Raw genomic sequence first — 14,393 nt, forward strand, 5'->3', positions numbered from 1 at the left:
TAAAATTATATTTTTTAATTTTACCATCTTTCAACTTTTTATCTGTCAGATTTGGTTTTCATTATTTTAATTTTAATTTATTTTTTTTGAAATAATTTATGATTTTTTTTCAATTTCATCCTCTGACTTTTTTTATATGTAAGATTTGATCCTTATTCTTTGAATAAATTTGAAAAATAATTAAAACATTAATAAATTATTTTCCAACTCATTTTTCATGATATAGTGAGGCACTGAAAAGTCTTATCTAACTGATTTTCTATAATACTGTCAAACATCATAAAATAATTTATTTTTCAAGAAACCACTTACTTTCTAGTAAACAAGCCTTAAAGGAAAATATGAGAAACGACATTTTTAAAATTAAGGTAAACTCATTCTCTGGTTAGCTTTTTCAAAGCTTATGCATGCATCTAACAAAATAAATTAAAAACAATTTGTGTCAATAAATAAAAATAATAATTAATAAAGACTAAAGATGAAAAATAAAATAAAATTAGGAGACAAATATAGATCAAGATATTTACTCTTATAACACGAGTCATAAATTTGGTTTTGTTCAAAAACTTTGTCTGTTAAAATTATTTTTTATTTAATCAAATGATAATAGAAATATAAACATATATGGAACTGATTGAATAAAATAAAAGAAAAAAAATATCATGCAAGATTGTCCATGTTAAACTATCAGGAAAATTTGACTTGGTTTTCAAGAAAGTGTTTTTCTTTTATTTTGGACGGAAAACATTTTCCAGAAGTTATAAAAAATTTAGAAATGTCATGTTATTTGCTGATTATATCAAATTTGATCCTCAAATTTTTTATTGCTATATATTTTGTTTTGAATTTTTTTTCAATTTCATTTCTTAGAATTTCATTTAATTTGATTTTTATATTTATTTTAGACAGAAATCACTTTTCAAAAGTTGTAAAAAAATTTAGAAATATAATGTTATTTGTTGATTATATCAAATTTGATCCTCAAACTTTTGATTGCTATATATTTTGTTATGATTTGTTTTTCAATTTCATCTTTTAAAATTTGATTTAATTTGATTTTTATATCAACTTTAATTTTTATTTTTCTGATTGTTATTTGCTTTTCTTTTATTATTTTTTTAATTGAAATTTTTTATCTATTAGATTTGGTCCTTATTCTTTTAATTATTATTTATTTTATTTGAAATAATTTATAAAATTACATTTTTTTTTAATTTCATCATCTTTCAACTTTTTATCTATTAGATTTGATCTCCATTATTTTGATTGCTATTTATTTTATTTAAGATAATTTATAAAATTAGATTTTTTTTTCAATTTCATTCTGATTTAATTTTTTAATATGTAAGATTTGTTCCTCATTATTTTAATAAATTTAAAAAATAATAAAATATTAATAAGTTATTTTTCAATTTTTTTTCATGACGTAACTAAATACTAGAAAATGTATTTCAACTCATTTTCCATGACATATCTAAATACTGAAAAAAAATTGAACTTTAATTTTTTTTCATGATATAACTAAATACTGAAAAATATATTTTAACGTATTTTTCATGATATAGTTAACTACGCAAAAAAAAATTTAACTTATTTTTTCTGAAACTATCAAATATTAAAAAATTTATTTTTTAAAAAAAATTCACAAACAAACCGATCTAAAAGTATTTTTTGAACCCTACACTCTCTTAAACCCTAATAAAGCCTTTGAAATCAGTTTTCGTCGTTCTCTCTTCCCACCGCCTTTTCCTACCAGTAGCTCCTGAGTTGCTTCACCTCTGTTTTTCACGCGCAACCGCCACTTCCACCATCAATTAAGCAAACCCACTTGTTAAAACTTTCATTTTTCAATTGAACCTATAATCAACCACCTAAAGTTCAAAACTTTAAACAAAAAGAGAGGGAGACAATGGCAGAGGTGAAAGAAGAAGTGAAGAGTTTTAAGGACTTAGGAATATGTGATCAATTGGAGAAAGAAGAAGTGAAGAGTTTTAAGGACTTAGGAATATGTGATCAATTGGTTGAAGCATGTGATAGTTTGGGTTGGAAAAACCCAACAAAGATTCAAGTTGAAGCTGTTCCTCATGCCCTTGAAGGTATAATTTATTAACCTTTTCTTTCACGGTTGTTCTTTTTTTTTCTTTTTAACAAATTAGGCGTTTTTATTTTGTTTGTGACTTTTAATGGGTGTATATATATATACAGGCAAAGACTTGATTGGTTTAGCACAGACTGGTTCTGGTAAAACTGGAGCTTTTGCTTTACCTATATTACAAGCTTTACTTGAATCTTCACAGAAATCTGTTCAACCTTTCTTTGCCTGCGTTCTCTCCCCTACAAGGTTGGTTTTCTAGTAAGTCATGTTTTTGAAGCTGTTGTTGTTTTCCTTTCTTTTTTATTGTGTTAAGTGTTGGAAATAATAAACAAGTTGTTCTGTTTTGTTGGTTGTTTTTGTTTTCTGAAAGGGAGTTGGCAATTCAGATTGCCGAGCAATTTGAAGCTTTAGGATCTGGGATTGGTTTGAGATGTGGAGTGGTAAGTTTTCACTTTCCAGATTATTTGAATTGGTGCTCTTGTCGTTGTCTACACATTGTCCACTCAACTTTGATGGTAAACTTTATTTGCGTTCTTTTTTTTTTCTCTGCTGTTTCTTTGCTTTTAATAGCTTGTCGGAGGTGTGGATATAGTGCAACAGACTCTTATCCTTGCCAAAAGACCACATATTGTTGTAAGTATTTATTTTTGTTGTTATTTGTAAGTAAAATTCAAATTGCTCCCTTGTAGAACTAATTGAATAAGGGATTTTTTATGATGAATTTATTAAATCATGAACGATTGGTTATCAGTTTCTTTCATCATTTGTAGGTTGCAACACCTGGACGCCTGTTGGATCATCTGTCAAATACCAAAGGTTTTTCTCTTCGTACATTGAAGTATTTGGTACGTTCATTTTTCTGTCCTTGTGCAAGCCATTAGATTCTCAAGTTTCTTTTGCATTGTTCTTTTTTTGGAAAATATCCTTGCTTTGTGTTGAATTGATTGGATGTTTTCCTGGTTGTATGCATTTTGACCAGGTCCTAGACGAGGCAGACAGGTTACTGAATGAAGAGTTTGAGAAATCCCTAGATGAAATTTTAAATGTTATTCCACGGGATCGAAAAACATATCTGTTTTCTGCAACCATGACAAAAAAGGTTAGTAGTACATATGTATGCACAATTCTTTTGTTTATTTGATCCAAGTCCTTGCATAAGTTAAACCTCTGAGGCTTACTGTGCATTTTTCAAAATTTTGAGGTTAACCCTTTTTCTGGATTTTTCTCATGTATGATATGCAATAAAGTGAAAGGGTATTTGCATATGGATCTTAAAAGTGTGAGAAGAAGAACAGCTGATGTAATATTGGCAATTTAACAATAGTTAGATGGTATCATTAGATCAAGAAATAAAGGCGTATGGGATTGATAGCATAAAGAAGGGAGAGATAAATTAATGAGGGAATACTGACAGTTTGATCAAGTTCTCTTCTTTTTACAGGTGAAGAAGCTCCAAAGAGCTTGTTTGAGAAATCCTGTTAAGGTATGATGACAATACCTCCACCCTTATTTATTCTTCCCACTAGTTTTCCTTATTGGTTTGGTACTATGTGTCATCTTTCAATTCTTTCAGATTGAAGCAGCATCAAAATATTCCACTGTTGACACTCTGAAGCAGCAATATCGTTTTGTTCCTTCTAAACACAAGGTCTGTCCTGTCTCCATTGTTTGGCATTACTTCATATGATACTGCAAAAGAAAGACTAAATTTATAAGCAAGTATATACTTTTGATGTTTGACACTGATACAATGGAAATTCAACTTATTTGTATGCTCATTATGGAGTTTGTCTTGGCAAACATTTTTATTCAAGGAAGGATCCTATCAGTATGTATGAGGTTATAAAAAATATTGGATCTAATGTCTTTGAAAAATTTGCTGGGATTCTATTCTGTGAGCCTGTGAAGGCTGTCTCTGAAGATTCTTAAAAAAAAGAACAGGTGCATTTCTGTTTTTCTTCCCAAATTATGTTTCCATATTGGTATAAAAGAGAATTTGTGACGTCCAATTTGTCCGATACCTATATTCAGATGTCTTGGAATTTTTTTGATTTCGAAAGGAAAGGAGGAATTTTTTTTTGAACTCCCAACTTTCTAATCTTCCGCCAAAAAACAGTATTGGTTCATGGATCTTGTTTTCTATACAATATCTGCATAGAAAGATCCTCTTTATATTGGTACGTGTTTTTCCAAAAATATATTGTACAAGGTGTACATTTATCATCAAAATGCAATATTCTTTTTGTAGATCTATGGTTGCATGCCCCAATTTTTTGCTAATCGAGTGCATGCCTTAGGACTTGTGAACTATGTGGTATTGTTGAGCTGATATTTATTGGCTTCATGCTTCACACGCTAGATAACTCTCAATGTGCGTAGAAATTTGTTATTTAATGTATTTCTGATGTCTCAGTCAAGAATTGCTTCCAGTTGTTTTAGTTTTTCTTTTGCTATAGTTCTCAATGTAACTCTTATATTTGCTTCATTTTTCATGCTTACAGGATTGCTATCTTGTATACATTCTGACTGAAATGTCCAATAGTACTGCCATGGTTTTCACTCGAACATGCGATGCAACTAGCTTTTTGGCTTTGGTTCTTCGAAATCTTGGTCTAAGGGCCATCCCTATTAATGGTCACATGAGTCAGGTACAAGCACCTCAACTGTAGTGTTTTGTGCTTGATTTTGCTCCATTTGTGAAGATCAGTTTTTTTTATCCCCACTTCAATTCCTTACTTAAATGGCGATTACTAGATCTGCACTCGCTTTGTTAATCAAAATTTTGTGGCAGCCAAAGAGACTTGGAGCCTTAAACAAGTTCAAGGCAAGGGAGTGCAATGTTCTAATATGCACTGATGTGGCAAGTAGGGGACTTGACATTCCATCTGTTGATATGGTTATAAACTACGATGTCCCCTCAAACTCTAAGGTTAGATCTGCTAGTTCTGTGTGGATTCATACAAGAATACATTTAGAGTGCCATGTTTTAGACCTAGGTTCTGTTTGCATTGAATTATGAAAAATGACTTTTGACTGTGAGTAAAGTAGAAGTATGCTAATATTCATAAATAACTTGTGACAAAAATGAGTAAAGTAGAAGTATGTTTGGTAAGAATTGACTCAACAACTTTTATGATGAAGAGAAGTAATATAAGTTTGAATCAATAAGTTAGAAGTTATAAATTGAACTATTGATTGAATGTTGTTTGGCATTGATGTGTTTTTAAAGGACGCTTTTAGCTAATAAAAGCAATGTTTGGTTGATACATGCTTTGGTTTGAAATCTAAACGTGTCACTTTAAAAGAAAATTGCGTTGCATTTGAAACAAGGCAGGGTATCCCTTGCAAAGCACATTTTCTTATTGTGAGGTTTAATTTTTTAATAAAAACAACAATGTTCTCCTCTCTTTTGAGCTACACTTCCCAAATATTCCAGTGTATTACATAATCATATTTCAAAATCTTTGTTTTATATCATTGATTAAAAGATGTGCCTATATATATATTATCACCTTATTCAAGTTTTTTGTTTTTTGTTTTTTTTTCTTCAGAACTTAAGAATTACTTTCATAAAAAATATATTCACATGTTATGTTAGTTTAAGAACTCACAAGTCATTTAATTTAAATTAAATGTATCTGTTTAGATGTTTTTATTATGGTCCTTATTGGTCATTTTATATCCCAAAAACACAACAATAGAATTTAACCAAACACTGTTTAGCTACTTTAAATATTTATAAGCACAACACAATAACTAGTTATCAAACATTGCTTATGTCTCACAACACGAAACAAGATAGCGAAGCATAGCACAACAATACCTACCAGACCCTAAAACAAAACTTTGACTCAATTTTGTTATGACTTTTTTATTTAAGTCAAAAGTTGTTTCTAAGTCAAAAGTTAAAAAACAACTTAAATCAATTTGCGAAAGTCATACCAAACAGAACCCTGATTTCTAACTCTTATCAATATAGCATGCCGTATTTGAGATCTAGTTTCTCAACAATTTCTCTGCAGTAGACAAGTTCTGATCTATACTATAACTGTTCTCATGTTATTTCTTAATTTTTTAAAAAAAAAGAGAAAAAGAAAGAAGAATCTTCCTTAGATTCCTCCCCCATGCACTCAAGCTTCTAGTTTTTCCCCATCTATTTTTCTGATATGGCTCCTCATTATGTCGTGTTGTGTATCTGAACTTTTTCATCCGTGCACCTAATATTACTGGTTTTAGTAGACAAAATAAAGGAGTCATATCAAGACAATCACCTTTCTGATTCTCAATGTGTTGCAGGATTATATTCATCGCGTTGGCAGAACTGCTCGTGCAGGGCGATCTGGGGTTGCAATCTCACTAGTAAATCAGTATGAACTGGAGTGGTATCTACAGATAGAGAATCTTATAGGTAAAGCTTGACACTGCAATTTTGTTTATGGGAGGCATTTTTAAACAAGTGCTTTAGAGGCTAAACAGTTATGCAATGTTACAGGTAAAAAACTGCCTGAGTTTCCCGCTCAAGAGGAGGAGGTCTTGATGTTGTTGGATCGTGTTATTGATGCCAAAAGAATTTCTCACACGGTATTTATTAACTTGCTCAAGATCATTGCTGCTGTCATTGGTGTTGTTTTTGCTGATATTCATATTAGAATAACTTGTGATCAAACACATCTGCAGAAACTTAAAGAAGGTGGGGGTAAGAAGAGGAGGGGTGGAGATGACGAGGAAGAAGACGATGTTGAAAAGTATTTAGGCTTCAAGCACAAGAAGTCGAAGAAGTTTAAGAAAGGAGACAAGCAACACGTCAAGTGAATGTACACGGTTTTGGATGTTTATATAGCGTTTCCCCATTTGCTCTTATGTTTGTCAGATTGCTTGATGAGAAAATTGTCATTAGATTTCGTAGTGAGAAAATTTTGGTTTTTAATATTTATAGATTTAAGTTATTCTGTGCTCTTTTACTAATGATATTCTATTTGTAGATTTAAGTTATTCACATGTATTTGGAGATGGATTATAACATGATGAACCAGCACAAAATAAATTTGTTTTAACTTTTCTCGACTCTCCTGACTTCGAAAGGCATATTTTGCTGCTCACATTTATAATAAATGAAAAAAAAAAACCTTTTCCTGTCACAACCGCCCATCCGGACTAGTGAATAGTTATCCACCCGCAAGGTTATTTTTTAAGTTTTATTGTGAGTAGGATTAATTTTTTAAAAATATAAAAAGAAAAAAAAATTCATATGGCTAAGCACTTGCTTTTGTATCCAAAGACATCATGATATGTATTAAATCGAACTGTTATCATGGATATGGTTTTAGTTAGTGGTAAGTAAAAAAATTAAAAAACCGAGAAAACTGGAAAAAAAAAATAACCGAAAAAACCGAACCGTGAAAAAAAACTGATTAAAATTTTAAAAAAACCGACTGGTTTGGTTTTATAATCCTGAAACTGAAAAAACTGAATCGAATCAAAATCGGAAAAAAACCGAGTCAAAATCGAGACAAATTGAAAAAACCGAGCCAAAACCGAGCCTAATCGGAAAAAACCGAGCCAAACCGGAAAAAAACCGAGCAAAACCTGAAAAATCGAGTCAAATCGAAAAAAACCGAGCCAAACCGGTTTGAACCAGTTTTGTCCTAAAAAACCGAACCGAACCAAAACTGGTCGGTTTGAACCGGTTTCGGGTTTTTTTTAAAAAAATTTCAATTTGATTATTTTTTTTATAAAAATTGAACTGAAAAATGATCACCTCTAGTTTTAGTTATTATGGATGTGATAAAACCATGGCCTGAATTAAAAAAAATTAATCCAAGTTGATATTTAAAAAAAAATATATTTAAATGATGATTAGATGATGGTATATTAAATTAATTTGAATTAATCTAAGTTAATAAATTAAATCTATAAATTGGATCTTATAAAAAATAAATTAAAATAAATTAATTTTATAAAAATTAAATATATTGAGTCGTTCAAGTTCATGAGTTATAAACTATATTTATTTTTTAAAAAAATTTATTTAATTATATGATAATAAAGAAAATAAAGAATAAAATTGAAAGAAACCGAAGGAAAACAAAATATTGAGCATCGTCTTCTGGAATAATAGCCTTGCACAATTAATATTGTCGACCTGATAATATTATCTTTTGGCCTTGCAATTAGGGGAAGAAATTCAGGCCTCTCAGCAGCAGCACTGTTGTTAATTTTGGTAGAACATTGTTGAAATATTGAGCATGCAAGACAATTGGATAAACAGCAAAACAAGATTTCTCCTGGAGTCATCTTGCATGGCCTACCACGGGCACATGTGTTCTTGCTCTAGTAGCAGTAGGGCTGCAACTTCCTTCCTTCATTTATTTCGAGTGCTGTTCATCTTAGAGCTTTGCTTGTGTTAATTAAAAATATATTTTCAAATCAAAATTATTTCACAAAATAATCCAAGAACATGGAATTCTCCGGTGAATCAAAACCCAACTGAGCTAAACCTTAGACTAAAAAAAATTAAAAATCAACCATAAATAGCACCCCAATCTTGTTTCGTGATCAAACCATGAGAAGTCCAAACACACAAACGGTTGCCTACCTTTCCAAAGCGCACCCAAAATTCAATGCCTCTAACCCATCCCAGTTAGACTACTCTTCCTACATGAAAAGCTTACAACTTTGCATTGAAACAAAAGCTAAAAAACCAGGCCATTTGATTCACAACCAAATTTTAACAAACGGGTTTGCTTCAAATATTCACCTAAGCACCAAATTAATCATATTTTACTCAAAACTTGGTGATACAGTCAGTGCACGAAAGGTGTTCGATAGAATGCCTGAAAGAACTGTTGTGTCATGGTCTGCTCAGATTTCTGGGTACTCACAAAATGGGTGTTACCAAGATGCATTATTGGTGTTTTTAGACATGCTTAGAGCAGGTTTTAAGGCCAACCAGTTTACTTATGGGAGCGTGTTACGCGCATGTACTGGTTTGAGGTGTTTGCAGAGAGGGATGCAAATACAAGGGTGTCTCGAGAAGAGTAGATTTGCTAGTAATCTGATCGTGCAAAGCGCTTTGCTTGATTTGCACTCCAAGTGTGGAAAGATGGAGGATGCTTGTTACTTGTTTGGAATGATGGAAGAAAGGGATGTTGTTTCTTGGAATGCAATAATTGGCGCATATGCTGTTCAGGGTTTTTCTGGTGATTCATTTCGAATGTTTCGTTCGATGATGCAAGAAGGTATCACTATTTTTATTTAAAATCTTGAAAGAAAACGTTTTGTTCTTTGTTATATTTTTGTTTGTGTGGGTTTTTCTCTGATATACTTGAAATACAAGCACTCCATAGGTATGAGCCCTGATCTTTTCACCTTTGGGAGTGTTTTAAAGGCGTCCGGTATGGCTAGTGATGTCATCAGAGTCTGCCAAATACATCAATTGATCATCCAACTAGGTTATGGATCACATATTTCTTTGAGTGGTTCGCTAATTGATGCGTATGCAAAATGTGAAAGCTTAGCAAGTGCTCATTGCTTATATAAAAGTATGCCAATGAAAGATATGATATCTTGCACGGCACTGATGACTGGATATGCACGGGACAGTAACTACAGTAGCAAGGCCCTGGATTTGTTCAAAGAAATACAGCAGATGCACATGAAGATAGATGATGTTATATTATGCTCCATGTTTAATATATGTGCTAACATATCATCTTTGAGTGTGGGAAGACAAATCCATGCTCTTGCCTTAAAATGTAAACCCACTTATGATGTGGCCATGGGAAATGCTCTTATTGATATGTATGCAAAATCTGGAGAGATTAAAGATGCTAACCGTGCTTTCAATGAGATGGAGGAGAAAAATGTGATTTCATGGACATCATTGATTACTGGATATGGGAACCATGGACATGGACATGAAGCAATTGCCCTGTTTAAAAAGATGGAATACGAAGGTTTGAAGCCAAATGACATTACATTCTTATCTCTTCTCTTTGCTTGTAATCATTGTGGATTGACAGGCGAAGGATGGGAGTGCTTCAACAACATGATCAGCAAATACAATATCCTACCGCGAGCTGAACATTTTTCTTGCATGGTTGATCTTTTTGCACGTGGAGGGCTGTTGGAAGAAGCTTATAATTTGATAAACAAGATGAATATCAAACCTAATGCCTCGCTTTGGGGTGCCATTCTTGGTGCATGCTACATCTATGGCAATATGCCCCTTGCAGAAGAAGCAGCCATACATCTTTTCAAAATGGATCCAGAAAATTCAGTGAACTATGTTGTTTTAGCAGACATATATGCTGCAGCTGGTTCATGGGATAATGCTTGGAAGATGAGAAAATTAATGGAAGAAAGAAATTTAAAAAAGGCTCCTGGGTACAGTTTTATACCTTCCATTCCACAATCAAGTTGAGAAGTCAAACTCATATTTGTCTTAATGTTTTGATTGTCTTGTGAGAGGAAGTGGGGATTTTGTTTCAAACACCGGGATCTTAATTAAGTTGATAACAGAATAAGCGAGAGCTCTTGTTTTATCTTATAATACTATAAATAATGTGAACAAGAGCCCACATTCCTCTTCCTGGTTTGCTTCTTGGTGACCGAAAGAGGCTTAAGGACATCAAAGCAGTCTAGTAAAGTACTTTTGGTTCACATTCTCATGCTCCCGATCTTCTCAACACTGAGGTATATGCCATCAACTTTTGTTTTTCTTACCATGTTCAAGATGAGTGAAAAGAACTTTTAGTACTTGTATATAGATATCTACCTGTTTATCTGAAGTTTTTACTTTTAGGTATTCCTTGCGTATCATCTTCTTGAAGAAGAAACCCTTTGAAAGATAAGGAATTGGAACTTGGAGTGTTCAAGACGGAAGAGCTCAACCTTTTTTTTTTTTTTATTTTTAGTTTAACGTGGGTGTCCGGGCCAGCTTGCGCGCACCTCGACTAATCCCACGGGCCTTGAAGTGAACGACCATGTAAGCCTCCAGTCGCCATCATATGAGCAACCACAGGGCTTGAACCTGAGACCATAGAGGGAGCAAACCTCTTGGTACCAAGCTCTTACCACTGGGCCACCACCTAGATGGCTAGCACTGGTGAATGGAGGAGGGCCTGGAGGCCTTTATATTTTGCCCATGGATCAAATAATGAACTACAATATTCTGACAAGTCCAAATTAGAATTTGAATTCTGGTGTCAAAATTTCTAGATATGTCATATTAGGAAGTCTTATATATTTTTTCAACATGATAAATTACAGTTTTCCTTAAGTTGAGGAGTTCAGTTCTGAATCAGGTAGCGATTTGTTTCCTGTCATTGAAGCCTTTTGCAGAGAACCTGCTTGATTTTCACCCAGCTTTTTATGCCAAGTTCTTGAAGAAATTACAATCGAGAGGAAGTTCTTGCAGGGAATAGAGAAGGGAGTACTTGCTGTGAAAAGAGAATGATATGAAACTGCCAGCCCTCGTCCTGTGCTTCATTCAACATTTAAAGGCGGAGACATCTCAAGTAACTATTGTTCAGTTATTAGAGAGAAGCCAATCTCAAGTAAGCAACCCTACTTTCAATTGGAATTAGGATGTCACATGTCTAGTTTCTTTAGTTTGGCCTAAGATAATTAGCTGATTAAGTAATTTACATCGGATTGTTTATAGGAAAGGTGAGTCGTTTGAGCAATTGAAAATCTTGGAGTATGCCAAGGTACTAAAAGAATCCCAAAACAGAAAAAGAGAATAATAGAATAGCTAAAGTATTTTCCTTATTTTGCTAGTCTTGTTGTATGATCCATAATAGTGAGGCAACATGCAATGGCATTCTAAAGGCATTTGACCTAGAAAGGCCTATTTTGTTTTTTGCTCTTTGTAATTATTTCCTGTTTTTCCTCTTCTAAAGAGTTACTTACTAAGTAACTTCGCCTATGATATCACTTGTCTCCAGGATACTATCAGGTATAACTACATCTAACAAACATGGACCAGGAGCCTCTTAACATCTTAATTGGGTTGCCAAGTTCTCCTTACCCCGTCACAAGTGCAGCTGGTATTTCACAGGCTTCTGCAAATTCAACATGTTTGGAAATGTCTTTAAGTCCTTCAATGGAGCATCCAAACGAAGAATGTCCTCGCTGGGACTTTCTGAATCCATCTTGGCATTCATCATCCTTACGTAGATGCTGGCAATTAAGAACAAAGATTTTAATTGGAAGGTTTTGTACTTGAATTGTTACTAGTATCGAAGATTCATTATAGAGCTACCATCTCCATCTAAGAGCTGCTCAAATTTAATGCTTCACCATTAAGTGGCAATAGCTTTCTGCGTGTTTGATATTATGGTGTAGAATATGTTTTAATTGAAAATATATTGAAATAATATATTTTTAGTTTTTTTATTTATTTATTTTTGACATCAACATATCAAAATCATCTAAAAAACTTAAAAAAACATCATTTTGATATTTTTTTTGGCAAAAAATAATTTGAAAAGCAAATTGTAACACAAAAACAAATATTTATAAATTATCTAAAACCACAATCACCACAATTGTGTACTTAGATGAAATTGCTATAACAAAACTTTTAAAACCATATGGATTCTTCTTTTTATTGTGTAATCTCATTCTCTATGCCAAGTAAAAACCTAGTTACAGTACTCTCGAACACCGTATTCATTTCTTGTAATGAAATCTTGCTTATTTTCTTATATGTTGATCATATAAAACAAGTATTTTTTATTGGGTAAATTAAACTTTACATTGTGGAGTGTAGTCATTTTTTCACTTTACTTTTATTATTTCAAAAATTATAGTTTATGTTGGAAAAAAATAGTAGTGGGAAGAAACACTATAAACATGTCCTAAAAGGATCGTGTTGATCCATCATGGGTGATCCAAATCCATTTTTTTCTTTCATCTTCTATTTACACATGTTGGGATCAACTCTCTTATTGATTTTGCAATATTCATACTTAACAAAGAGTTGTGTGACTAGGCATATTCCGAGAGCTCAATTGCTATATATTTATTGGGAATATATATCTTCTTGAATAATAAGACATAAAATATATGTAGTATACAATACCCTATATCATTTGTAACATTTTTATCTCTCACGATCTCATTAATTATACTTCTTGTATTCATAATTATGTCTTATCATATAAACAAACATAATTGGTCGACCAATGAATACAAGTCGATATAATATTACCAAAATGATCTTTCTTTTTTTTCTCCATTCATTAACTTCTACTTAACTCACTTTTTAAGTAATGCCCTTGTAGATCAATTCATTCATAATCATTTAACAACATACTAAGATAACGAACATCAAATCTAAGTATTAAGAAAGGGCACAAATAAAGATTATTTATAATCTTTAAGGTCTCACATAATATCAAATTGAGATCTTAATTTATATTATTCTTATTGACCATATTATGAAACATATGCTACAATATCATCTCATTTCTCTTGAAGTGTATATCTTTATCAATAATACCATACATATGATGGTTTGGACATACTCAATGTCTAATTTTGAGTTCACTTACCTACCCATTCACTTTTGATTCATCAAAAACCATATATGGCAATAAGACAAATAAAGTGATATTTCAAATAATCATTTAGGATCAAAGCTATAACACATATTCCAACGGATTCTTTATATATATATATATATATATATATATATATATATATATATATATATATATATATATATTATTGAGGGGACACTTCATTTATTGAGTTAGATAACAAACTTTAAATTGTCTCATCTTCATTAATCATAATATAATGGAGACGATTGCTTGTGTGAGAAGGTTAATTTTTTATTTGTCTAATATACTTCTCATAATTCTTTTAACGAGTGTACTAAACACAAACATGTACTCATGTCCTACAAATTATGTAATTAGACATCGATAACATTGTGAAACTGAATATACCACTGTCATGAAAACTGTTTTAGACCATAAGTTGACTTCAAAAGTCTTACACACTTTGTGTTCCTAACATTCCTCGATGAAACATATAAGTTGTTCCATATTGATTTCTTCTTTTAATTCTCTATTAACAAAAAAGAGTCTTTACATCCATTTGATGTAATTCAAGATCTAAGTTAACTACTATAGCTAAAATCAATCTTATCAAAGCAAACCTCATAGCAGTTGAAAATAGCTTTATATACTCAATTCCTTTACATTGTGTGTATCCTTTAACCACTAATCAATTTTGTATTTTTTCTACTACCATCACCTTTTCACTTTATTTTAATCACCCATTTGTT

At 31.9% G+C, this 14,393-nt stretch overlaps 2 protein-coding genes across 7 annotated transcripts; both read left to right on the forward strand.

Annotated features, from left to right (window-relative positions):
* The first annotated feature begins 1,689 nt into the window (after nt 1-1,689).
* On the forward strand, nt 1,690-7,159 carry LOC7462557 (DEAD-box ATP-dependent RNA helicase 10). The gene is made up of 13 exons (XM_002310637.4): nt 1,690-2,096; nt 2,206-2,341; nt 2,466-2,535; nt 2,666-2,728; nt 2,866-2,940; nt 3,075-3,194; nt 3,537-3,578; nt 3,669-3,743; nt 4,597-4,743; nt 4,887-5,024; nt 6,392-6,503; nt 6,588-6,676; nt 6,773-7,159. Exons 1-13 carry the CDS (start codon nt 1,910-1,912, stop codon nt 6,905-6,907), a joined length of 1,389 nt encoding a protein of 462 aa, XP_002310673.1. The 5' UTR covers nt 1,690-1,909; the 3' UTR covers nt 6,908-7,159.
* Nucleotides 7,160-8,265: 1,106 nt separating this feature from the next.
* Nucleotides 8,266-12,427, forward strand: LOC7456325 (pentatricopeptide repeat-containing protein At3g20730). Of its 6 annotated transcripts, XM_052454334.1 has the most exons (5): nt 8,266-9,333; nt 9,442-10,789; nt 10,899-11,400; nt 11,514-11,652; nt 12,043-12,427. In XM_052454334.1, the coding sequence occupies exons 1-2, from the start codon at nt 8,658-8,660 to the stop codon at nt 10,515-10,517; spliced, it is 1,752 nt and encodes a 583-aa protein (XP_052310294.1). In that variant the 5' UTR covers nt 8,266-8,657; the 3' UTR covers nt 10,518-10,789; nt 10,899-11,400; nt 11,514-11,652; nt 12,043-12,427. The 6 variants fall into 6 exon arrangements, with proteins under 6 accessions (XP_052310294.1, XP_052310292.1, XP_052310293.1 ...); XM_052454332.1 differs by having other exon boundaries at nt 10,899-11,652; XM_052454333.1 differs by having other exon boundaries at nt 11,011-11,652.
* Nucleotides 12,428-14,393: the final 1,966 nt, after the last annotated feature.

Source organism: Populus trichocarpa, chromosome 7 (genome assembly GCF_000002775.5).
Source record: "Populus trichocarpa isolate Nisqually-1 chromosome 7, P.trichocarpa_v4.1, whole genome shotgun sequence".
NCBI lineage: Eukaryota > Viridiplantae > Streptophyta > Magnoliopsida > Malpighiales > Salicaceae > Populus > Populus trichocarpa.